Source organism: Lagopus muta, chromosome 5 (genome assembly GCF_023343835.1).
Source record: "Lagopus muta isolate bLagMut1 chromosome 5, bLagMut1 primary, whole genome shotgun sequence".
In the NCBI taxonomy this organism is placed as follows: Eukaryota; Metazoa; Chordata; class Aves; order Galliformes; family Phasianidae; genus Lagopus; species Lagopus muta.
Window position 1 is genome coordinate 55,847,929 of NC_064437.1, and position 27,612 is coordinate 55,875,540.

At 42.0% G+C, this 27,612-nt stretch overlaps 1 protein-coding gene across 3 annotated transcripts in view; it reads right to left on the reverse strand.

The window, feature by feature from the left end:
- LOC125693376 (VPS10 domain-containing receptor SorCS1-like) overlaps positions 1-16,704 on the reverse strand; it is a 272,191-nt gene extending 255,487 nt beyond the window's left edge. For all 3 annotated transcript variants that reach the window (XM_048945241.1, XM_048945240.1, XM_048945239.1), the window contains exon 1: positions 15,862-16,704. In XM_048945241.1, the coding sequence (XP_048801198.1) occupies positions 15,862-16,491 (630 nt within the window). In that variant the 5' untranslated portion in view covers positions 16,492-16,704. The remainder of the gene's footprint in view (positions 1-15,861) is intronic.
- Positions 16,705-27,612: the final 10,908 nt, after the last annotated feature.

The window sequence follows — 27,612 nt, forward strand, 5'->3', positions numbered from 1 at the left end:
AAACTTCTTACCTACTTAGGACACACACCTTCCCTAACATCTCCTCACTTCAGACCTCACTGTTTTTCCTAGATGCTTTGAGTGTTTAACTCTTTAATTGCAGTCAGGTTGGGCTTTTTAAGCTTAGTAACAACAACAGCAGATCAACTTCTTTAATTGAAAATCTGTTCATCATTGTGCGTTACAATTTCATGAGGTTTTATAACATAAACCCTCTCCTCCTCCCATTCTTACACTTATCTGTTATTTCTCCTTAATCACTAATTCCTCCCACCTGGCAAGGCAGGCGATTACAGCCACCTGCATCCCCTGCCCTTCAGTGGCCAACTTACACCTTGTTCTCCTGCCTCTCACAGCACCTCAAATGCATGACCAACTTTACAAGGCTGGATTAAGGGATCACATATCAATGTTTGTAAGCCTTATATTCCTACTTCTTCTTGTTTCCTCCTCTCACATTTAAGGAAGAATGAGTTATCTAATTTATCTCCTGCACAACTGTTACATGACTTTTATGTACATCCATCCAATGCATTCCTTGTAACCATTTCTGTCTCCCTCATCACAGCTGTGACGCTGTTGGTCTTTGAGAGGAGTCAGATAATTTGACTTTACAGCATTTCAGTGCTGTAAAAGAAATACTGTAGAGGACTGGCACTTATCAGGGAGATGACATCTCTCAATTCTGTATGGAAAGATAATGACATTGATAAGCACCTTTAGGACAACTCCTGCCTGGCTACAAGCCACATTCCTTAGGATCTTGTCTGTCAGTCTGCTTGGAACTGAAAGGGGTCAGAAGAGTGAAAAACATCTCTGGGTTTTCAGATGTTCCACTGCTACCTATTCTCCACTTGAGCTTTCAGCTAGTTAAGAAATGGCTGAGGTGCTACATTTCCAACCTTCCATATAGCTATCATTAGTAAAGCTGAGTCTGTTCCAAGAATTATATCAAAGAAGATATAATGCTATTTGAGTTATCTTCACTCTAACTGTATAACAGCCAGTGAGAACCTGTGAGGGATTCAGACAGAGTGATGTTTGGTTTCTGTCCCAAACATGGAAGAAAGATGCTACAATGAAATTTCCCATGACAGTGAATAGCAATAAGTATTTTTTTAGCTGATAATCATTAGCATCAAAACAATTCCTTTTGATAATGTCAGAATATTCAACATTAAATAAAATGTATTTAGAAGTGAAAGAAATGTAGAGATGAGTTTCCTGCCACTCTAGCAGTTTCAGTGATGAAATCCTTGCAGTAACTGGTGCAGAAAAGAAAATATTGTACTGCCTTTGAGACTACATGCCTATTCATCTGGATGCCATAGCCCCACTGCCCAGAGAACTTTGTACTACCAGCAAAAATTCTTTAGAGACATCTACCATGTGGCACCAAAAAGAAGATAGCCAGAAAGAAAATCTCCCTAAGAGGAGAAGAGAATGTATGTTCTCATGTCCTGGAATGGAAGGTTGAAGAGGAAAGAGAAGCAACGAACTTTTACACTTCCCAGGCCATAAGCTCCATGCGATAGACTCAGTATAAATGGTGCGTCTATGACATAGCATTAATACCTTCTCATAATCTTAGTGCCAAAACACAAGTCAACTGGGAACATTTCTCACTACAGTTTTTGGCACTATCATAATGCACACAATTCTGTTGATATTTTAGTGTTGCAAACGTCACTTAAAGATTGCATATCCTCGAGAAGTTATCTGGAAAATTCTTCAGTCAATATTCTTTCCCTAAGGAGCTCTAATGCTGTTGTTTAATGTCATATATGTTTCAGTGGTGGTTTTGCTTTACTAACATCATCTGTCCTTTGTAAATTCAACACAGAAAGTGAATGTTTTAAAAGGTACATCATCTTCCTGTCTTCTTTTGTTCTTATGTCTGAGCCTTATACAGAGCCTTATATAATGACCATGCAAGCAACTCGTTGACTCAACAACCAACCTTAATGACTGTCTGAGAATGAAAGAATAGAGCTTGCTGTAAGGTCTACAGAACATCATCTCCAGAGGTGATAGACCATTTATCTTCACCTCCTCTCATGGCTCCTCACAGCTGACAGACATCAGAAAAGAGGGGGGACAGGGGGGAAGAGGGGGTGCGATCACCAAAGAATCTCATCTAAGACTCCAAATCTTCTTGACAGAAGTGGGTTGCCACCCCAAAGGGCAGTCTCACACCAACTTGACTGTATAATGGTGAATTTGTACATTTATCTTTGTCGACCCACCACACATAGATCAAGACTCCAGACTCAAGACAGTGATGGATCCAGGACTATATTTATCTATAAATCTCTCTGTCTATCCTTCTTTCTCTTCTTCTCTTTCCTCTCAATCCTTTTACTCACTTTCCTATAGTATCCATTACCTAAATTTGCCTTAAAGTAGTTGCTTAATAAGCGTTGTTGGAAAATTGCCTAATTTTTCCTCAAAGTAGCTGATTAGTTGTGAGAAAGCTCAATACATTGTTTTGCTTTGTGCCTCCGGGACACTGTCTGACTCCTTAGCTCAGGTGATCCCTGCAGACAGGGAGTGTCCTATTCAGAGTGATTCCAAAGATTCGCCTTACTCACAACCCATCAAGTCAGACAAGATATCTTATTATGATGGACTGAGGCTACTGCATTCATTTTCCATTGTTTATTATACTGACTGTTTCTACTATGAAGTATTTTCATCTTCTGGAAGCTGCTACTGCATTATTTGTATTTCTGGATCATCTGAGTAGTTTATTAGAAGGAGAAATTTACTAATAGATTAAAGGCTAATTTACATCATTACAAGTACAGACATTCATCATACAATTTCAGTTCTGTGTTTAGGCCTGAGCTCCAGTCCAAAAAAGACAGGAAACTTCTAGAGTCTCCAGCAGAAGACCACAAAGATGATGTGGGGCCTGGAGCATCTCCCATATGAGGAAAGGCTGAGAGACCCGGAACTGTTCAGCCTGGAGAAGAGTTGAGGAGGAATCTTATCAATGCCTATATATATCTACTAGGCAGGAGTCAAGTGGGTAGGGCCAGACTCTTTTTGATGGTGCCCAGCAACAGAACAAGGGGCAATGGGCACAAATTGGAATACAGGAAGTTTCATACAAACATGAGGGCATGGGAACAGTCTGCCCAGTGAGGCTGTAGATTCTCCTTCTCCACAGACACTCAAAATCCACCTGGACAATCTCCTGTATAACCTACTTTAGGGAACCTGCTTTAGCAGAGGGTTGTACTCAATGATCTCCAAAGATCCCTCCAGTGATTCTGCAATCCTGCAATATAAGGACCACAATTACAGACATCTCTCTTTTTTCTCTGAACTCTCTCCAGCAAAGAACTCCATCTGTTTAATGATATAGTACGTTCTTATTTAAACAAAAACTCTCTCCACAGAAGATTAAATACAGGTTTCCTGAGTAACATTTCATAGTGAAATGCTATTTCCTTTGTACTATATTCTCTGCTCCTCATAAGATTTCTCAAGGCATCTCTCTCTCTTCCAGTTGCTCACAAAGGTTTGTTACTCACCAAAGTCCACCTTGTTAAACACCAGATTGCTCAGAAAGGACTCCTACTTGGTATTTCAATAATTCAGCATTACAAAGGAATAGAGATGGATTCTCCTGCTTGCCACAAAGGAACTCTTGACTTCATCTGAGTGAATCTCAATATAAACAAGTAGAAAAGGAGCACAGATACAGACTCAACATTCATCCTCAGTTTTATTCTGAGATGGTGCCAGACGTAATGAAGATATGGAAAAGACTGTGCAACATAGCTGACATGAAATTCTCCTTTTTGTGTATGTGTATGCATGTTTTTTTCTCTTTCAGCTTAACAGGAGCACAGGTGATTTTCCAAATATTTAGGAAGGACATTTGTAAAGTAGTTTGGGGTTTGTTTTCTTGTCTTCCTTTAAAGTCATCCCTCAAGTGTCTCATTTATGGATCTGCCTTAAGAATTTGAATAGCACTGAAGAAAACCTGTGCTGCCATCAGAGCACAGGCAGGTAGTTCAGAGCAAAAACATTTCCTGGAAATAGTTACTACTACACCCAACATCACTTAAAAAAATTCAAAGAAACATAAGAATACCTTTAGATGAATCCACTTTCAGAGAACAGTAATGTTTACCTGCACTGAAGCTGAACCTCACTCCCACTGCTATTCTTTGTAGCAAAAATGCAAATGTAATTGACTTGTCAAGGCAGTGCCATTTCCCTGAGAAAGGCTGAGAGATACCAGTGCCCGGGCAGGACAGGAGAACAGAAACAATGCTATCAGTTATACTGTGGGTTGAAGCAAAGGGAAGACTGAGAAGTGAGCAGGGAGCACCAGGAACATTCATTTCTTCTCTTCAAATCCACACATAACTCCAATAAATGATCAACACGAATACTTGCTCCACTGAAGTTTGTGAGTATCTATATAATGTGTGCACAGGAAAATCAGAGACACAAGGATTAACAGTACAGTGGATCCTGGATAGTGACACCATGGTGACAAAGACAGCTAGACAAGGGAAGGGAATCAATCCACTACTTCAGGGCTTCAGACAAATGATAGCAAAACTATCCCACGTCTCTGTGGTGTGCAGATGCTGATCTTTTTCAGATTTCAGCTGTGGTCCCAAAGTCCTGTCCAGCAGCTCCTAAGCTATTTCAGTATTTTGTTGTAATTCTGGTTCAGGGCAATCCCAGCTAATACTTAGCTGCATTAAAAGAACCAAAGTCAAAGGAAGCTGGGGAAAGAAGAGAACAACATAAATTCTAGGTAAGTTTTCTAGCACAGGATAATGAAAAATAAGGAAAATGAAGAGATTGCAGAAACCTGGCTCTTACAAAAACTTTACTGACTAAATCAACAGAGCTCTCCTATTAAGTAGTTGCAGATCTGGCTTGTTCCTATCCCCCAAAAGTATTTTCATTCTCTAAGTTCATGAGAGCAGCTTTTTAAAGTTTCCCAACTAGCACTCATCATTTCCTTCTTCTTGCTGTCCTGGTTTACCCACTCCTTAGGGTACATCTGGTCATCTTTTCAATTTCCTTTTGCATGAATGCTTGCAGACTGTTTCTCCAAAAAGTGGTGGCATTTGAATGTGAAACTGGTCCTCTAGGCAAACCTTGCAGACCCTGCTCACCAGCCTTGACAACACAATTTTATAACACCTTTCATCTATCTATACCAGAAAACGCTGTCAGATTATATAAATTAAAGAGAACACTATTTTCTTTGTCAACCAAAGATGTCTTCACTAACAGGCTGTAAAATTGCAGGCACACTGACAGAGAGTCAACACAGAGTATGGGACAAGTCAGTAGGTGAAATCTTGGATTTTCTCTGAAACTACAACAAAGCTAGGTAAGATCTTAACATTCAGCATCACCTGGATTTTAAGGAATGCTAAGGAGGCAGGATCATCCCAACTGACGCTGGAAGATGTAATGCACAATCCCAAAACTGACCTCTGTGGTCCTACAGCCACAACCATCTCCTTTCCGTGCTGAGCTCACTTTTGAGCCTATCCTAATCTCATCCATCAGGAAGGCAGGAGGAGACATGGCAGGTGGACACAGCAAGACCACTACATGCTGTTCCCAGCTTCAGTGCACTGCTGTCTGCACATAGGATATTCCAGCTGGCAGTCAGCATGGGGCTGATGGCTCTCTGCAGCTGCTCAGAGGGCAACAATGCTGTGCACAACCACTTCTTCCTTACAGCAGCATCCCATTTAATTGCTACCTCAGAATAGCAGAGATGTTTGACAATATCAGTGCAAGCTGCGTTGGCTTGTGAGCTGCCCTGTTAGTCATGACAGTTATTGGGGTGATGCTCACTTTTTTGTTTAAAAAGAAGCACATGCCTTTCCTGGCCCTTCTACATTAAGGGGAAGCACCGGCACTTGCACACCTACACACACAGGTGTGTGTAGCACTTCCATCATCTGTTTATTTTTGTCAATATTTTTTCTAAGGAATTGCACACTGAACGCATTGCTGTCCCAGCTGTCACCACTTGTCACATTACAATAACGATCACCGCTCTCAGATGGCAGTTCAGGTTGTTTAATCATCGCTTTCCTTCAAGCTGTCCATTGCAGGCAACAGCACCAAGTGGCAGGGCTGGGGGTGGGTGGGAGGAAGAGGATGGAACATGTTGGGGCTGACAGGGAGGAAAATGAAGAGCTCATGTTCCTATGGGAGAGGAAGGCACAGGAGCTGCTGAGCCTCTCCAGTAGATGCCAGCCTGCAGTGTGATGAAAATAACAGTGATTTCAGAACTTCGAGTTTTTGTGGAGGAGGAAAAGGCAGCTGGACTCCAGCCCACAGCACTTTAACACAGAGCTGGGCCGCATGCTGCAACTGCCATAGATATCTGTGTTCTGACTCCCTCCATTCCACCAGGCTCAAAGCCATGGGCACAGCCTGTGGTTAGAGACACTTGGAATCAACGGCATTTATTCCACTGAGTGACTTTAATATAAGCTACTTGGGAAAGAATAAGCAGTTTCTCAAGGTTTCTGAAGAAAAAAGAAAGGCTAAAAGTCAACTTAGAGAAAATTGAAAATAAAATGGAAGGTGAGAGTTTTACATACAAAAGATGAGTTGGAGAATGTTTTGTTTGATTTTGTTTTCCAGGAGTTGCACAATTGAACAGTCCTTTGTCATTTGAATGAAGATAAAAGGAGAACCAGCAGTAACAACACAAAGACTGTAGATCTGCATCAAGGCTTCTTTGGGTTACAGTAGCCTAAGTAGAGCTTTAGAATCATAGAATCATCACAGAGTAATTGAATTGTTTGAGTTGGAAGGGAACTTAAAGCCCATCTGGTCCAACTCTCCTGCACTGAATAGGGACACCTGCAGCTCCATCAGGTGCTCAGAGCTCCATCTAGCCTGACCTTGGTGTCTCTAAGGACAGAACACCACCACCACCATCTCTCTGGTCACCCTATGCCAGCTTCTCACTGTCTTTGTGGTAAAAAAAATATTTTCTCATCTTACAATCTAAATCTCCTCTAAGCAGTTATTACTGAACTTCAGCAGCTCATCTGTATTCTAGATTACCAGATCTAAGCTAAATTCAGATCTATATTCTTCAGCCCAGGCTCTGTCCCCCTTAATGAGTTTAAAGGGATGAGGAAACACGCACACAAATGAATCAGAGGAGGTTCAGTGCAAGGTGTCATCCTCACCCCACAAAAACACTCAGGAAATAATTACCCTCTGATCAGTGACATTTCACCACAGATTAGTGTGTTCTGGTATTAAGGTTAATGCATCTGCTGTTTTGTTGATGTATCTTTATTTACCTACTTAGCCTCTCCCATAAAAAAAAATCTATCATTTCACATAAAGAAGGTAAGCTCTAACTTGGATTTACAGGTTCCCATAATTTGATTTTTTTCCCCCAATAACAATTAATTTAAAGCTTTTCATCTTTTCCCTACAGAAAAGTCATTTTTTTCTGGGAAACATGTAGTACAACTCTACAGAAAGCAAATTAACTTTTCAGTTCATGTTGTCTGGCACATAAAGCTTGATTTTCACAATAAGTATTCACACTTACACATAGGTAAATTCTTCAGAAATCAAGGCCATGAATATTAATTTGAAGATTCCCCAGAATTCACTTCTGTTTGGTCTGTTTGCAGAAACAGTTCTGTGAGATGTATTGGCAACACTCTCAGTGAGGGCAGCGGATGGCAAAACTGTTCCTGAAGGTTTATACTGATCCAATCTCACAAACATACAGGGACCATATGACCTCGTTCAGCTGCTAAAAATGCACTTTGGATGCAAAATACAAATTCTCCACACAAAGTCGATTCTAAGTGATTAAATGGGGTCCAGTCCCACATTACTGTGGAATTTCAACCATTTTCTGAATCCAGAACTTTGTGAATATTTCATCCCCATCCCCCCCCCAAAAAAATGTTTTTAAAAACGCACCTGAAAATATACTGAACAGGAACAATTTATGAGGAAATTTGTTATATAAAATATGTCTCAAATTATTTTCTTAACCTTAAATGTGGCGGGGGAGGTGAGAAAGTGGGTGGAAGAGAAATATTTGGGGAAAGAAATGGGATATCTCTGTTGAGTTATCTAAATAGCCTGAGATTTTCTAAATTGCCTTTCCCTTCCTGCTGAAGGGCTGAATGTAAATGTTCTGCAAGAGCTCATGGCACTGTCGGCTTTCAGTAATCACTAGCTGAGGTGACATAATACAAATAAGATGTGAGCCGCAGCACTGAGTTGAGACCCAGTGCCGTAAGGGATCATGAGCTTCCTTCCCATGTACAGCTGTTCGCTCTCCATCCAAAAAGCTCAGACTTCTCCTGTCTTGGGAAAATGTTTGCTTTGAAATGACCACTGCAAATCATCTCCTTCCATCTTTTTGTTTATCTTTTGATTTAATATATCCACACAAAGCATGGAAGACTGCAGATGAGCTCTTGAGCTATGAAGGGCACCAAGAAATGATACACATGGTATCAGACACATATTCCTGATAGCAGTCTATAAACCACTTTGATGAATGCTCGCTCCAAACACCAGCCTTACACTGGTGTAGCAGTGCACCTCACCTCAGCACATGAAGAAAGACCCTGCCCCAGCACAAGCTGCTCACAGAGCTGGGTTTGGAGCACTGACATCCATCCATAGTAGCAGAAATAGGTTCTACTTTTTCCTCCTTCTCCCTGCTCACCTAAATCTCCATTCTTTCCTCAGTCTCGAGTCCTAGAATCAGCTTTGAGTCCTAGTGCACTACCATAGGACAACATCACTCCTCTATTTAGAGACATGACATGAGGTTAAGGTTCTTGTAGAGCCTCTGAAAGAAAGGAATTACATTTTAGGACATATCCTAAAATATCCTGTTCCTTCTCCAAGTACTTTTCTTTTATGCTCCCCAAGGAGAGAAAGTGCAGTACTAAGTAAAAGTCCTATTGTGTTACCAGCACTAAGAATTAGAGATTAAGGGCTCGCGCATTAACTGTTGTTTGACTTAAGACGGAGAGGTAAAAAAAATGCAAATGGCACAAAAATCATTTTACTGCATCAACTTTTATATGCACTGCAAATTCCAAAATAATTAGTCTATCACCCAATGCTGCCATTTGAATTGGAATCAAGGCACATTTTAATTTAACACAGAAATGTCAATTAGAGCTCTGGGAGCCATTGATTTTTTGGTTTGCTGACCAGATATGAAAAAAAAGACAGAAGGCAGTGTGTTGTGTCAGTCTGATTGTCTTTCTCCTCCTATGAAATGAAAACTCGAATCTAAGTGATCGAGATTCAGCATGAGCAGATTTTAAGAAAATATCTGTTGTCAGAATATAGGTAAATATTATAGTTTGAGATGCTCTACCACTGCCAGACCTGGGCATTGGAGAAGATGCAAGGCCCACAGGACACTTGTAATGTGTAGTAGCAATGAGGCTAGAGCATCTCAAATGGCACTTCACATATCTCACTGGAGCTCTGCACACAACTCTTGCATTGGTGTAGCAAGAACGGTCAGTGGAGGCAAAACTGCCCAAGGCCAGTGCTAATCTTGGAGCCCTCCATATGTGCAGCTGTACCACAGCAGAATGGGTCAGAAAGCTCCACACCCTCTCCAGAACAAGCTGCTGACTTCTGGCACCGTTGCTTCTCCCTTTGGACAGACCTCGCCATGATTTCCAGGTCAGAGAAATAAAAAACACTTATTTGAAGACAGGAGGAAGGGGAGAAAATCCTTTTCTATTATAAAGTATAGCATTAGGAAAACTGAAAACTATAACCTCATTGCTTTATATAGTTTATAGCCTCTTGATATTGCGGGAATGCTAGCTGCAACTGTCAGAGCTCTTCCATAATTCTCCTTAATCTCCTCTCCTGATGGGATTTGCATATCCCACTTGTCAGTCTGAGTGGAAGCTCCTCTCCATCGCTCAGACACTTTCACAGAAGCCAGCTACACAACGAGAAGCCTTTCTTCTCATTCTCAAGGATTCTCTTTCACCCACTTCTTTCTCTCAATGCGTGACTGTTCTTAATAATTTCCCACCTATCCTATTTCAGATTCTGTATATGAAAAGCTTACATTTTGTATAGTCAAGAAGTATACCCACAGAGGGAATGCAACAAAGAAGAAAGAAACACTATGGGTATTAGATTATTTTTTCCCAATTTTAAAAGGAAAAAAAAAATTAAAAAATAAGGTCCTAATTCAAAGTTACACTGAAATTTTCCAGCATTTTTTCTTTGTTGTTGCTATTGTTCTTCTTCTTAAAGGAAGATTCATATAAAGAACGGATATCAAGTATTTTACGATCGGCAGAGTAGCACAATTTGAAGCACGGTACTTTCAGTAATACTTTAATTTGACCTGATTATTTCCAGTTTAAATCCCAGTTTTGTTTTCTTACTTTTGTTCATCCTTTCCTAAATACAGTCTCATTAGCTTCAGCAAGAGATTAGGCTGAAACCCTCTCAGCATCTGGTGCATTATTCTATTAATACCATAATATATTATTGCAATACATAAGTAAGACATTTTACATTGTACTGAAGCATTTTAATGCAAGCATCCAACTTAAGATGAATCTTTTTGGGGGACCTCTTTCCCACACCTCAGGAACCAATCTAAATGCAAAGCAACTGACAACAGGGTCATTCCTCACCATGGGTCTCACCACTCTGAGTGCCACACTCACATTCATCTCCTTAAAACCCCTTTTTTATAGTAATGCGACCACGGTGGGAGGAAGGGAGCAGTGGACTATTGCACTGTCACCAATGGAACGGTGCTGGCAGTTCTTTACCCACCTCTGAAAATATTACACTGGAGCCACAGCTCTGCCAGAAGGAAGGACAGAGAGTACTAACTACAGCCAGTCGCATGAATGCAGCATCTGAGCAAAGGCATCACAGAGTGAGAAGTGACATTTTGATTGATTCTTCACTCTGGTCAAAGCAGAATAACACTGGCAATTTCAGACACTTTTGCCATGCCTCTACTGTCCTTTGCTGTCTCAGTGTTAAAAGTGAATACATTCATTATCATCCACATGGAATTCTGTTCATCAAAAGCAAGCGCCTGATTCAAATTCAAGCTCTTGGGAACCCAACTCCTAGAAATTCACAGTTCATTTTCCACAATCTGTCTTACAAGCAGATACAGAAAGAGCAGTGCTTGCTTGATTTAGCAAACCAGAGGTTGAAAGGGAATACGAGCACTGCCTGTAAAATAATTCCAGGGAGGTGTAAGTGCCAAGTAGGGAAAACAACTTTAATTAAAAGGCATATAGACAAACCAATAAATAAATAGATAAATAGATAAATAAATTTCCCAATGGCAATATTAGATCAGAAATCAGACAGAAGCTTCCAAAAAGCATAAGAAACAACTATCCTGAATAGAGGAGAGCAATAGGAAGGAAGGAAACTCCATTTTTTTAATGATGCTTTTTGATGAGTTTCAGGTAGCATATAGCGCCCGCTACAGCCTCGAACCTCTCCTTAAGTTCTTAATGTATAAAATAGGTTTGAATGCTCCAAATGAAAACCTAACCACAGATTATCCACTATTATTTTGCGTAGGAAGAAATAAAGTGCATTTGAAATATATAGGTATATTGTTATTCTGTCTTTTCTGAGTTCAGATTGTGTTATCAGTAGCATCAAATAAAAACATGCAAGTAATACCTAATGAAGAGTCTCAGCTTGTTTAAAAGCTCTCCTATAAGAGTCTTATCTCTTCCCTTGTTGTCTAGTGTAACCACACGACAACAGCGATGATGACCTTGCAGGCTTCATACTGCACTGGACCCATCAGTCATATTGATTTTCTACTGTGGATGAAATATAAAAAATTATCTGGCCAGGTTACTTTGCATCTGGTCCAGATTTCATCTCCATCGTTCTGCTGAAGATCTTCAGCTTGGAAGACTCAAGAGAAGCTCAGCTAAATCCCTTCAGCAACATAAATCACAGAAGTTTGGACCAGATATCCCGGGCTACAGAAGATGTAAGTGCTGGGTGACCATGTAAAAGTCAATCCATGAGCTGGGCACCTGTTCATATTCTTTGCCAAACAGTTTGAGATCTACACCAGTGTCCAGCCCAGGACATCAGACTCTGCCCAGAGCAAGGCAACAGTGGCTTGCCTTATAAATAGACTGAAAAACCTAGGCAGCCTTGGTTTCTCAAAAACTGTAAGCATCTCTATCCCGAATATTCATATCGGATATTTCCTTGAGAGTTGCTTCTCTCCATTAAAATCAAATCTCATCTCTATGCACAAATCTCTGCTGCCTGTTTTCTCCTACTCTGTAGCATAGCATTGAGGGAGCTATGGGGAATTCAAATCTACAGTGTTTGCATATACCACATCAGGAAGCATGTCTGATGCTTCTGCAGGCTAGGAAACCTGCCAATTTCCACACTGTTGTTGAAATTCCCCAGAGGTGCAAATAGCCAGGAGATCTCACTTGTGTGTCTTGTAGCCAGGGTTTAAGGAAGAGATTTAGCTGAGAGGATCTAATACTTTAACTTTCATGGAGGACAGTAGAAAGACTCCACATATATCAGTGCAAAGAAACAAAGCAATGGTGCTAACATGGGCCAGTTAACACCTTCTTGGACCATTCCCAGACAGTCTGGGACTTGGTATAAGCCAGAGACCATTTCCAGCACCCAATTTAGCTGCAGCCACTCCTCTCTGTGTTGCAGACAGAAAGAGCTCTGGATTGTGTAGATGCCAGACCATGCCAGATGGCCTGCGTGGCCTCGCACACCTCCACAGCAGTCAGAGAGAGCCTCAGGACCATCTGCATTTTCACGCAACACTGGATACACTCCTGGTTTCATCCTCATCAGTCATCTGACAATCCAGCTTCCCTACGCCTGTGCTCTTCTCTGTAGAGCATGGACTGACACTACTGGGGGGAAGCCACAATAAGCAGGATGTATGTAAAGCACATCCCTGTAGATGTGACCTGGGTTCTTGCCACAGGTCTGTGTGGATATGGCTGTGTGGACATATACTTTCCCCACAAGGCTGCACAGCTGATCCTGTTGCTGCTGTCAAGTGTAATATGGATTCTGTGCTGCAGGGTAAGCTGTCTGAGGAGTACCCAGAATCATTGATAGGCCCCACAGGATCCCCCTTGTAAGACTGTTTATGTTGCTGTACTTATATCTGAATGACTGATACCACTACTTATTACTCTTGTTGTGCCTGTGGCTAAGCACAACCCAGCATCTGAACAGAACAATATACACACACAACGTGAAATCATTGCCCAGACACAGAGAATCTGCAAACACTGTTCCTTACAGCTACCAGGAGTCCTCCCAGAGGTCCCTTCCCCTCCATCAGAAGCATTTCAATAGTATCCAGACCACTACCAAAATAAGGATACAGGGAAACAGACAGAGGTTGGCAGAATCAGGTACATTACAATTAAAACAAACCTTAATGATGACAGTGCTTTTATTTTATAGCTTTCCCATCTAAAGGGAGCTCAGATTTTTAGGGTTTTGTTTTGGCTTTTTCCTTTACTTACACAGATGCTACAAACTATGATCATCTCCATAGCCTCCCTCTGCCTGGGCAAAAGGCACAAGCTGTTTAACAGCAGCGCTCACAGAGCATATCAGAATGAAAATGAGAGGAGGTGTGTTGCATCCACCTGGCACAGTGGGAAAACAGGGAGAAATCTGGCAGCCACTGCTGCTGGAGTGACGCCAGGGCACCAGGGTCACACAGCACCGTGCACACAGCACCATGGGATCCTCTGCCCCTCTGTGCAGGCAAGGTTACACACACTGCACACTCTGGGAATCACTTCATCCTAACCCCCTCCCAATCCCAGCTCCTTCACAGCTGAGTGTCCAAAAGCTCTGTGCAGAGCCTTTGGGTCAGTGCCGTGTTGAGCTCCTACTGAACCAACACCACTGCTTCAAATGAGCCTGGATGAGCTTGCTGGTGCATCCAGCTCCTGAGAAGCCCAGCTTCATTTAGCATTGTGAAGGATGTTACCATAGCATGAATAGCACAGTACTGTCGGAGTACACAGCAGCAAGGTGGGAGCATGATCTCCCCAACACAACACCACTCAGGGCAATTTGGGCAGGACAGCAGCAAAACATTTCCCCACAGCTCCCTGCAAGCAGTTTTACAGAGACACTCAGCAGGTAAATCAGACCAAAGCATTAACAGTCCATACTACCACAGTGGGCAGAAAGAACTATACATATGTATATGTCTAAGACAGTACAATAAAAACTGCTACTTTTAATACTAATGTATTGATCTATATAGAGATGAAACATCTTTGTGTGAAAAGAAGAGGAAAACTGATGCTTGCTGGGTGACTTTTTATATCAGAAGCTTTTTCTTAGCAAATAGCTCTCTTTAAACCAGTGTCAGACTCAATTCAATCAGTATGAAAAGATTGGAGTTCCTCCCCAGCAACTTCTGTTACCACGACTATGTGAGAGAGGCTAGCTGAGTTGGGAAGAAAAGGGAAGGTCCTTCAAAATGGAGATGACAGGTATCCCCCTGTCAATTAACTAATTAAAAAAGGAAAAAAAATGCTGATGAGCCAATAATACCTTGTCTCAATTAACTAGATCGGAACCCCACAGCATGGGGCTTACAACATTCATGTTAATTCTAAATGGAGTGCCTGGGATATATTTTAATAGTATCCATACCAAATGAGTTCATAATGATCTGACCCTAATTTCAAAACATCACCAGGTTCCTTATGCTAAAAGCTGAGAAGGAGGCCAAGGGTTTGTACCAAGCAGACAAAAATCTGGCTGAGAGCAGAGGAGCCCAAGTTGCCCTTTCCCCCATGAAGTTGTATGGGCAAACACCAAATCACGCTGGTATCCCTTTGTCTCCTGTTAGCATTCTGCTCACTGGGGCACTCAGACCCTCACTCCTGTTAGCCCCAGAGCAGAGCTGCCAGCAGGCTCCTGGCTCGGGGCTACCCCTGCAGCACAGGCTGGAGGGATACGAGTTAACTTGATAACTTTGATGCCACAACTATTACTCCAGACTGGAAACCTGTCACCTATCTCTCTGGCTGATTTCATTCTGCTTGGCTCCTGTCAGAGCCATTCTGTTGCTATTCATGAGAAAAGTCCAGGTTATGGGGAAGAGACCAGAGCTGTCTCATTTTAACACCTTCATGACAAGAGGCAAGAAAGCACCTTTGTACCCTGCACAGAGGCACCTCAGAGACAACATCCCATGGGGCTAAACCCTGGGCTGACGTGGGTCCCAGCAATGGAGGAGCAGCAGCAGTAGCCCTGGAGCTTTCCCAGGCCTTGCTCACAGCTCAGCATGCCCTGCTGCCGGCGGGGTTACCCTGGGGCAGCCAGAGTGTGGGGCACGGGACCTCTCGGACCGTCCCCTCCCCGCCCCTCCCCGCCGCGGGTGGTGGTCGTTCCCCCTCTCTGCCTGCAGGGTGATGGAGAAGGAGTTGGAATGGGCTGTGCTCAGCGTGCGGGCGGCGGAAAGTTTTTTTTTGCTCCAGAAGAATGGTCTTTTAGAGGCACTTCTGCCCCACTGCACACTGCTAAGCGAAGCCAATCCGCGGCTCCCGGGAACGAAATCCCCACTCGAAGAAGGAAAAAAAAAAAAAAAAACAAAAAAAAAACACCCGCATTTCTCTCCCACCCCACCCCCAAGGAAAAGAAAAAAGAAAAAAAGAAAAAAGAAAGAAAGAAAGAAAAAAGGAGGAGGGGAAACCAGGGAAAAAAAAGAAAAAAAAGGAAAAAAAAAAGGAAAAATGCAAACCCGCCGCCCCCACCCCGCCGAGCCCCCACGGCGGCCGTACTCACGCTGCTGTTTTGGCCCGACCAGTGCACCATGGCTTGGTTGTGCGCCGAGTCGCCGGTGAGGGCGAAGGTGGTGCTGCCCAGCCGCAGCTCCTCCAGCCCGAAGCGGGCGGCGCCGGAGCCCCCCGGCTCCCGCCCCGCGGCACCGCCCGGCCCCGCCGTGCCCCGCGGGCTGCGGCCCCGCCGCCGCCGGGTCGAGTTCCGCCGGCCGCCCCAGTGACCCCGCTGAAGGTACTCCCCGGTAGGAGCTGCCGCTGCTTCGGGCCGGCCGGCCCCGAGCTCTTTCTCCGGCTCGCTCGCCCAGCTGCGGGTCTCCCAGCCGCTGAATTTGGTCCCCGCCACAGCAGGGTCGAAGGGTGCTTGAAGCTCGGCATCTTCCGTATCCATCCCGGCCCCTTGCCCTCTCTCACCTCCCTGCTCCCCCGGGATCCTCCACTGTTCTTTTTCTCCCCTGTCGGTCTTCAAATGCATCGGTAATCCCTGCTGCGGATGCTGCTGCTGCGGCTTCACCTGGGAATGGCAGGATCTGCAAGTTATTTCAGCGCCGGTAAAGCCAAAAGTGAAGAGGAAAAGCCATGTCCAGTACAGGAGAGCAACGTGCCAGGCTGGGTACCAGCCAGCAACTTTTTCCATCGCTGCTGACTGCTGATGAGTGAGAGGGAGAAAGAGCAGGAAGGAGCGAACGGGGTGCTGCCGATCTACCCACCGCGGGGAAAACACTGCGAGAACTCCATAAAGTTTCAGGCTGCTGTATTTGATGCAGCTGAGGAGAGGGAGAGTGCTTTCTCTCTCCTTCTTTTTTTTTTTTTTCTTCCTTATTTTCTTTTCCTCCTTTTGCACTTTTTTCCTTTTATTTTCTTTCTGTCTTTTTTTTTTTTTTTCCCCTTTTATTTCTTTCTTTTTCCCCACCCCACCCCCCCTAAAACTGGCGTTCCTGATCGGGCTTTTGATGGAAGGGAAAGCCACAACCACACGGGGGAGGAGCTGAATTGAAGTCAGAGAGAGAGAGGAGCAAATCCCGGCTGTGCCTTCTCCCGGCTGTTCTCTGGAAGCCGCCGCTCGCTCTCTCCCCGCTCCCCTCCTGCACCGCTCCTCCCGCAGCCCCGCCAGGACCCCCGCGTGTGCCGGGAGCGATTGGTTCCCGCCTCCCCCCTCTCACACACACTCGCTCCGAAAGGACTTATTCCAACTTTTGCACTCGCACACAGCTGATCCCTTCCTCTCCCGCGCTTCCCAGCAGCTGAAACCTCTAAAACCTTCTAATGTATTAAACAACACTGCTCAGGAGCTGGAAGCAAATGTGAAAAGCGAAGGAGCAGTTCATACATGTGTGCATATAGTTCTTCTAGGGGAAATATTTTAATTTGCATAATGGAGCGGTCCCAAATGTCTGAGCAGGCTCTGAGATGGTCTCTTTTTCCCTTTCTCAGTGACTGATGCAAGTGCACTGGAGCTGCTGGGCATAGCCCCCGTGCATGATTTCACAGCACAGGAGTGGGTGGAAGTTATATTTCAACCTCTCCATTCCCTCCTCTGCCTTTGCTTCACTGTGCCATCACTTAAAGCAGCTGCTGATGTTTGGATAAATCACCGGGCACAGCCAAGATGTGCTCACATAAGTGCTGATGGGGACAGGGACACGCTTTGGGAAATAAAATGACAGCAAGAGGAGAAGAGAAGACTTCCCCCCATGTGGTTTAGAGTAGAGAAAACCTTTCTGCTCTAGCTGCTCATGAAAGATCAGGAGTTCCTCCCTCAAGAGCTGTGCTCTCTCTATCACTAGATCTCTTCTCCAGAGTGTTGTCATATGTGGTGGCCAAAGCAGATCACCACACCCTGAAGTGCCAGTGTGTGGGAGCTGCTGAGCAATCGCCACAGGCTGAGCCATGGGACCAGGCCTGAGCTTTTATGGATGAATGCAAGCGGTGATGCTCTTAAAGACTGGAGAGAAATAAAGGCTCTTCCACCAGAATTCTAGTCAGTCCCAATTTGCCTGCTCTCACTCATTCCCATTTGATTTTCAGAAGAGTTTACTTCTTAATCAACGTTTTTAATGTTTCCTTCCTGACGTGGAAGACTTTATTGTATTTTTTTGGCAGGGCATTCCAGAAGGAGATTTACAGATTTGTTCCACATTCTTCTAGAGATTTCACTCAGATGCTCACTGGTGACACGTCTTGGGATGTTAGCACAAGATCACAAAGGGAGACTTAGAGTAATTGAAGTTGAGCAAAACTTCATGCTGCTTACAATAATGATGAATTGTCTGCATTATAACCATCAGACCTCAGCCAAATATACTGTAAACCAATTAGTGGCATACCTGTTTCCATATCTCCCAGTTAAACATGCTGTTACTGCCTGACCATAATAATAATTAACACTTTGGTACTTAACAGCTCCTTTTCTTCACTAGGCCTAAAACTCTTCACAAAGGCCAGTGAGTTTTACTCTTGTTGTATAAGTGCTGGAAGCTCAGTCACAGTGTGATTATCCATCGTACCCTGGTCTTCCACACATTGTGTTGGCCAGAAAGATCGATGCCAGTGGACACACAAAAGATTCACACCTTCTTAGGAAAAGTCACTTAAAGAGGCTTTAATTCAGAGGGATGAAATTCAAAGAGATATTTGGGTGAGAGAGAAAAAGAACTTAGAAGGACAAAATGTTTAAGAGATCTGAGGAACTTTGTCTTGGAATTATCTTTCCTTGTAATAGAGGTTTGCGCGCCAAGGAGTGGGCAAGGATCAGTCACAGAGAGAAAATACTGGGTCTTACCTAAGGACCCATCCTTTGCTGTGCATGGATATAAGAGATACACAGTATGATCCTTTTCCTGATCCCTTTTTTCAGGAATCATGAATTTTGGAGAATCCAGCAGTAGCAATTACACCTGACCCCTTAAGTTTAATAGCTACAGATGGACCTGTCTTCTCTAAATTTGTCTAATCCTTATTTATGCCCTCAGTCTTCAAAGCATGCTGTGGTCACCAGTTTTACAATCTGATTGTGTTCACCAGCTTTACAATTTGATTGTGTGCATTTTGGAACACTCATGGTAGGCACTTATCTAAGAGAGACACTTTGAATCACCATAATCTAATCTTGTTGCCAGCCATCTTTCTGTCTCAGCTGATGTGATGATTGAGTCATCAGAGAAATGAACCCAGACTCTTTGGCACGCAAGAACATTTCCCGTCATTTGAAGTAAGGGATGACTTTCTGAGCAGGGAGATACAGTAAGCCCCATGTTGCCATTAGAGGGGGCTGAATTCATATAAGCAGCCAAAGGGAAGCACTGGTGCGTAGCAAGATGACTCCATGGCCATGTCTACAAGAAAGAAAAGGATGCACAGACATGAAAGGCTTTGGGAGGATTCTCACTTTTGGAGTCAGAAAGCACAGACAGAAGCCTAATGGAGAGAGTACACACCAGTTCTGGGGAGCTGCTGCAGTGGAGCAAACATATTTCTTGGGACTTTTATAGCCTTGGGTAGAGATGCAGGAACAGAAGGAAACGCAACTGAGAACACAAATCTTCACTTGGGACTGGAAAGACTCAGACAGGTGGAAATATAGGCTTTGTCAAGGTCATAAATCCTTACAATAATTACGGCAACAATCTGTCATCTGCAGGAGTCCTTTCCTATGCTCACAGTCTGATCCTGCTGGTAGAAATGTAGCCCCAAGACACTTTGTGGTTCCACAGGATTCCTGTCTTTTGAAAGATGTTAGATGACAGACCTCTGCATGCCAGAAGCACCTCAATGACTGCAAACATTGCCTGAACTCCCATTAAGCAGTAAGGGAGAAAGAGGAATGAAAGAAAACTGTGTGAGCTCAACTAGCTGAGTTTTCAGTATAGACCATAACATAACTGTCTATTTGCTCTCAAGTGTCTTTTAGGTTAAGCAGTAAAATCTGAATGTAGAAAATATTTGCACAATCAGGATTTTGTGAATCCAGACTCATTTTAAATCATCAGTTTTCCCCATAAACATCGTGTAATGAAGGGAGCCTAAAAGGAACACTGCTCCATTGATTCCTATCAAGCCATGGTGAGTGATGAACAGTCATTACACATAATTTATCCAAAAGAAATCTGCATTTGAAAAAAAAAAATTACAAATTTTGTACCTAAATGGATTGCTTTGTAGCAACATTTACATCATTGGTACATAGATATTATCAGAACTCAGTCCTGGGACTTCACATAGGGGCAATGCATTTGGCACAGAAGAGCTATTAAAAAAAAAAATAATCTGTAACTGAAATAACATAAAATCTAAATCTTCTCGCAACTGAATTTCATTTACCGCACTCCAATTATATTTGGAAAGGTGACTGCACTATTTATTTTTAACACTAATAATTCCTGCAAATTAATTAACATGAAAGCTCTCCTTTGTTATTCTAGACAATGAAGCCCCAAACCAGTGCCATCCTAAAATTAGGCTGCTGCAGCTTTTAACAGGGGCTCCCATTCATCTGCTAATGTGATGCAATTTAGCTTTAGTTGCCATAAATATTAACAGCAAGGGCTTTTTGTTCTTTTACTCCCTCTTGCTGCAGCCTGTTGCAAAGACTAAGGTTTAAAGTAATCTCAAAAAGTGCAAGACTTTGCTTCTGTATAATTTAAAGATACATTTTGCTTTGCTAAATCCTCAAGTGGAAATTTCAGGTGGTAAATTATCTGGCAAGAAGAGCTGGGTGGCAAGCAAAACCAGTCAGTGTCACTGCCTCTCTGTCCAGGAAGGTACACGGCACCCATACCCAGTGCTAGGTTCCCTTAAGGCAGTGGTTTCACTCAAATATCTGTTGATGTTTATTACCCAGTAGCTCTCTTTGGGGACAGTAAGAGTTGTTTGGATCTCTGGAAAGTCTCTCATGTTGGCTCTGCTGATTCATTTCCACTCCAGGATCCAAAAGGATCACTCCCTCCCACACAGTCAGCAAAACCCATGCTGCAGACTCACTTTTTGCTCTTTGCGTCCAGACCTCCTTCCTGAACTTCCAGCTGCAGAGACTTCCTGAGCCAGTTTTGCACAATGATTTCAGTGATAGACCAAGAGTGAATATGTCATTGGAGGAAGGGAGCATGTGATTTGCTCCAAAACAAGCTTCTATAACCCATCAGGTGTTGAAGAAATACGTGCCTGCTCATCTACTATATTCACACTGAAGCTGAATTCAGCCCTCTTAGAAACTAGCCTGCTTATATGTACTGAGATTTAATCCCACTTGTGAAATCTCTAGTAACACGTGCTCCCTTTTGCTGGCCTTGCATTTCAGTCATTCAGTGATCATCTCTCCTTGTGATTTGGAGACATCAACCCATTCCCATGTCATGCTTGTGAGTGCTATTCCAATGTCAGGTATTACAATGAGATTTATGAGCCAAAACCACATCTCTGATGACAGGCCACAGAAGACAGTTGATAAGGAAATCCGTTCAAAATTCCCAGCTGGCGTGCTCTCCTGATAAGTTTATGCAGCCTAAGAAATCTCGAATGTTCCCTGTGGGGTTTCATAATTCAGTCGAGTGTAAAGTAGAATTGCAAGGACCACACTTATACAAGGGCTATGCATAGTCAGTTAGTGCTCTAACCTTACAGCTAAAGAAAATCTGAACTGGAGCTCAAAGCTGGAATGAGTTTTATTATAACAACTTTTAAACAAGTAAACACTGGTGGAACGAGAGAGCCTAAGGTATATTGTGTGGTCAAGTCATTCACCACCGCCAATATGAATGATAACCACAGGGATGACCTAGCAATTGTCACATTTCATCCTGACTGTTTTAAAGCAACCCAATAATACCCAGAAGGTTTTTACCATCAATAACTGAAATGTATGCTGTGGACATTTCCAACCACATAAAAGGCAAGAAACTAACCAGGAAAAATGAAAATGGCTTTAGCAAAAACAAATAATACTTGACCAACGTGATTGCCTTGTGTTATTAAGTACCTGACTATTGTAACACTATCTCTCATAGCTGTATCATAGCAAGTTGAGGAAGTATGGGTGATTGATAGAGGCTTGAAAATTGGCTGGATCCCTAGTCTCAAAAGCTGAAACGAACTGACTGGAAAGGGAGGATAGGAACTAGATTATCTTTGAGGTCCCTTCCAACACAAGCCATTCTATGATATATGAAAGGACCTCGATACTGCAATAGAGGCCAAGTAGCCAACATTATTTGTTTTCTCTTTGCAAATAAGGCAAGCTGCTCTTCTGCCTTTGGAAGAACATCATCAGGAGATCAAAATAAATCATAATACTTCTGTGCTTTGCACTAAGGAGGCTGAACATGGAGGACTGTTTCTGGTTGTGAGCCTCGAGTTCCAAATGGACATGGAGAAAATGAGGAGGGCTACCAAGCAGAGGGCCATGAAGGTGGTGAGCATCCAACCTACCAACGTACCAATTAAGTGGTTGAGAGCTGGAGCTGTACATCCTGGAGAAGAGGAGGCTAAAGGGCAATTGAATATCAGACTACAGCTACCTGGGAAAAAGTTAAAGGGCTTTACTGAGCTTTGTTCTACCAGGTGTGTATCTGTTCAACATCTGGCACTTAGCATGGTTCCCTCTCTTCTTTTTCTTGGCTGAAAATGCAAACTTTCCTTCTCATGATAAGAAGAGGGACTTTGCAGCTGTCAAAATCAGCTGCAAGTTTCTTAGTGGTGTGCATATTCCCTCATATTTTATGAGTTTCCAGTTCCTGAAGTGAATAATGGCTGTAGGATGTCCCTGGTTGTCTTGCCACCTTGCAAATCTGCAATTTGAAGTGTGATGATCAAGTGCAAATACTAGCTTCCTGTGAACAATATCACTCAAAGCATCTTCCATAGACTCAGAATACTTCAGTAACATACATTTTCTTAAAAGCCTAACATGCATAAAAAATCTTTTGTATTTTCTCCCTTTTTCAGAGATTACTGAATTTTATTCATCGCCAGGGAGGTTCACCTGACATTCAATCAGCTCTGGGTATATCCGTATCGACAAGACAATAAAAATTCTTGTCTATCACTCTACGGCTGTCACCTTTGGCTTCCTCACTTGGTTGTGAAGGAATTTAATGGAGGTAAGAGAATAATGATGAAGAGAAAAGATTACAAACTTAATGGCCTGTGAATGCTGTTTATAGTTTATCATCATTACAGATGGTATTTTCTTGTTCATGCTCCCTGCTTGATTTCTCATGAACTGTTGACAAAGTAGGAGTTCCGGGTACAGCTATAGAAAAAAATCAACTGGAAGAAAGAAAAGGCAATAGAAAGAAATAATATTCCTCTAATCTACCCTTCTACTGAAAGGAAAAAAAATGAAAAAAACTTAAGAACACACACACAACAATAATCCACAGCCAACCAAAAAGAAAAACACACCACAAAAACCAAGAACCCCTGAGGCTGATTGAAGATATGAGCTTGCTCATTGACAGTATTTAATTTCAGGATGGAAAAAATGAGCAAGCAAAAAATTTCTCTTAGGCAACTCTGTCCTACTTCACTGATGCATCATTTCTAAACTCCTGGTCAAGAATCCTTTCCTGGAGACAGCTGCATCACTCACAGATCAACCAGAAGAGCTTTTCATATACACACTTACGTGATACAAAATCAGGTGAGGTAGATCTGGCCATCTATTTTTATTAATTCAGATCATTTTGCCTCACATGGGTTATACAATACTTAACAGCATGATACTTTTCAGCAGACATTCACATCTGAGAATCACAACGAGAAGTAAACACAACTGCCCGTCAGAGCAACTGCTAAGAAAGTAAATGCTTTTGTAGGATCTACCTGCTTGGAAACAAGGGCAGAAGAAGACAGGAATTCTTTTTCTGACCTTTTCTCCCTCCAGTCTGATTGCTTCAACAGCTGGTTGTTCAACAGCTTCTCGGATCAGTGGCACCCATCTACTATTTTGTAGGTTAGTGAGACAGAGAAGGGTATTCCCTCTAGTGCGAGCAGAATAAATGTTCATAAGAAAGCAGGAGAAGACCACACTGAGTGGGACTCTGCTCTTACCAAAATATCAGAAGGAAGGATTTGGAGCGTGTAATGAAAAAATCAAGATAAAATCCAAAGGAAATCTGTATTTCTCTGTTGTCAATCTTTCCATTGCAAGTTTAAGTGAATTTTGAGTTCTTGAATTGGGCACGGTGGTGACGACATGATGGCACAGGATGATCTTAAGTGGTCTTTTCCAACCCTAGTGATTCTAAGTCATGGATTCATATAAAATGACCAAGTCTTTTACTTTGTTTTTTTGTTAAAATAATAATAATTATAGAAAAATTAATTATAATTAGTCCTCTTATCTGTGGAGAACACTATGAAAACAAGGCTTCTTTTGGCTCAAAATCTAATCTGTAGAATTGCTTTGGCTGAAAGTATAAAGCCAAAGCAGTCAAATTTAAATGTTTGGTTTGAGCAGTTTGAAAATGAATTGCTTCCCTTTCTTTGGTTAAAAGAAAATGGTATTCTGGAGCTAGCTTTGCCTGTATGAAAGATTTTAAATATATAGTTATTTAAAATATAGATACTTATGTGTACATACAGTGTACAGAAAAGTAAAACTAGATACTTTATTGCATGATAAACAAAATATTACTTTTAGTTTGAAATGAATATTTGGCTTCTTAATCTTTTTTTACCCCATATTTTTATTCAATTTGATCAGTAAATAATAAAAATTTTAAAAGGTCACTCATGTGATTTTAATTATGTGAGAAGTTTGACAGAATATGTTGGGGAAATAAAGCAAAAAAAAACAAAAAAAAATAGAGTTAATTTCTTGCCCAGAGCTCCTAGCAATTTATCTGGGACATCTGTGGGTGTAGCACCTGGAAGGTCAAGTTACATAAACAAATCTGTCTGCTCAATATATGTATACTCACACAAACGTCAATAAATTGCCCAAGCAACAGAAGAAAATCTTAAGCTAAGCTTCTGCTGATTTCATCACAAGCATTCCCTGAGATTCTGTACACTTATATGAGTGTTTGCATGTGTACAGCAATAGAGTTTGTGCTTTCCTTATGTCAAAACCATTCCTTGCCAAAGTTTGGAGCATTCACCAGTCCAAATCTGAATCGCTCTGATTTTCTCCTCCATTTGAACAATTATGTTCAAAAGAAAATATGCTTCATTTCACTATTCAGTCCAAAGTCATTTTTAACAATTTTAACAAGACTCCTCGATAACCTTTAAAAAATGATTTCAGTTTTCAAGTCTGGCCATGGCTCCGTGTATATTTCAATTCATTTATGTCTGATTGCAGTCAGTGGGAGTCTTTTCATTGATTTCGATGGAATTTGGATCAGGTTCATTTCCAGCATAACTTACATATGTTTGCTGCCATGCAAATAAGCCAACTGCCACAGCAGTGGTATCCAGGGGACCAGAGCAAGTACCTTGTCTACCCACAGGAAATAAATTCAGACTGTGCCTGGGAGGAACTTGAACAAATGCTGGTTTATTCACGGTGACTACAGAGCACATTCTGAGTGTCTGCCCTTTGTGCTAAGAGCTTCTTTTCTGATTCAGTCCCTCCAGCAGTCAGCTCATGTCAATAGCTGATATGGTCCCTAGATCCCCTGCAAAGTTCTCTCGTGGTGCTTTCAGATCCTCCTTGACAAATTCTAGGCATTTTGCTGCTTTGAACATCTGCTGCATGACTCTTTGAGGTGCAAACACACCATCTTTAATACAATTGCAATTTTTCTGCAGTTTCCAAACAAACCAAAATCAAATAAGGGATGGTGCCTGCACTGCTCTCCAGTTTTGTTTTGTTTTGCCTTTCTTTTTTTTTCCCCCCACATAGGTGCATCTCCGAACAATTTCATTTTGTCTTCATTGCTATAGTTTTTGCCAGACTATATAATTATGTTGATTGATTGGTGGGTGGCCAAGAAAGTTTTAATTAGATCTACAGGGATTTGAGCAGGACTATGTATTTTAAAAAGAGGCAAAACAATGTTGTTAGAATTATTGTTTGTTTATATCATGAGGCTTCCTCTGTGAAATATGACATCGGCTCTTTGCAATTCCAGTTCTGTCCTCTCCTCTCCTGCCTTGCTTCTCATTTGGCTGATTGGGGAATGGTGAACTGGCGCTAACATCCATGTACCAAAGCAATGCTGCCAAGCTGTTGCTGCTGCAGCGTCCAGCATCTCAGCCCCTGCCAAAAAGAGCCATTGATCCATCTGCTTGTGCCAGCTCAAATTAATGGAGAAGGAATATGCACTTTTGTGGAAGGGGTGAGTGATTTGGAACAGGCAACTGGCACGGGCAACAGTGAGCAACACTGAAGGCAGGGAGAGAACTGCATTGGGGAGGTCTTTCCGGCTGGCTCTAGTTATTAATTTTTGACTGGAAATGGGTTGTTTTTATTTATTCAGTTGTCTAAAAATATCCTGGTAATGAATTAACCTGAATAGGGGGAAAGGGACAGAAAAACGCATATTGATTTTCTAAAAGCAGGCTGGAATGCTGTTATTTTCCAATTAACATTCAGTATTAGAGAACAATCCAGCTGGAAAGAACCAGCTAAGCAATACAAAGCTTTCTGCTCTCTGCACTTTTTCTAGTGATTTTTTTTTCCCACTTAACTTCTTAAAAAAAAAAATCCTAATAATCCCTTATACTATTTCCTTTGCAGATGGGATTTAACTGTTCGTTTGTCTCCAGGAGGGTTTGAGGCTGGGAAAATCATCCCGAAGGCTCAAGAGAGTGAAGAAATAACAACTTGGCAAAGTTGTTGGTAAGTTTATGGAACCATACAAACACTCTTTATCATTGTGCGAAGATGGAAATGTTATCAGATATTTCTCAAGTATTTTGCATAAATTTCAATATATATGTTCTTATTTAGCAAATATTTATTTAGCTCTTACTGCAGTTTTCCTTTAAGGGTCTAGCAAGGGCCCAAGGAGAGTGACAAAATTCTGCTTCTGCTGAGGAATGATAGGCCCCACAGCCATTCTATATGTTTAGAGTCTGGAGACAAATTTTAGTGCCTGGATTAATTTATAATGTCTAAAGATGCTTTGATAATTATGTGCATAGGAATAGAAAACAAATTCTCCGGATTAAAGAGCATAAAGAAAGCTTGCTTGGATTAACATGATCAACTGAAAGCATCAATTTGATTCTTGTTATACATATATATATAATTTAGCAAACTGCTAAATAAACATACTCAACGGTTCCTTTGCTGAAAGCTCCAGCTGTAAATTTTTCATTACTTTAAAAATGTACTGCTATTAGGTAGATCTTTTAGTATTCAGCAGAATCAGGTTTTAAGCAATAATTTATTTATTTATTTATTTATTTATTTATTTTTCCTGGACCTATCTTAGCCATGCTATTTCAGTTGGGTGAAAGTTGTTCTGCCATCTGCTGGGTGCTGACAGAACTGCCCCTGTAGGAGAAGGCGGTTGTTTTCTGACCCAGAAACACTTCAAGTCACTACTGCCTTCAAGGAGCTTAGGAACGGCCAGTATCAGAATACGGAGATAACTATGTCATGTCTTGATCTGTTTCTCCCTGTCCTGCTATTCGCTTATAGGTAATCTTCACCCTCAAGGAAAATGGATCTGCTCCGTGAATATGTCAGGGAATGAAGACTAGGTGAGGAAAAGAGGAACAAGACCAAAGGAAAATGCCAAACATTAAAACCAAACAAAGGTATAGCAAGTTACTTGAGCTTGGCAACAGAACCCAAGATGTGAAAGGG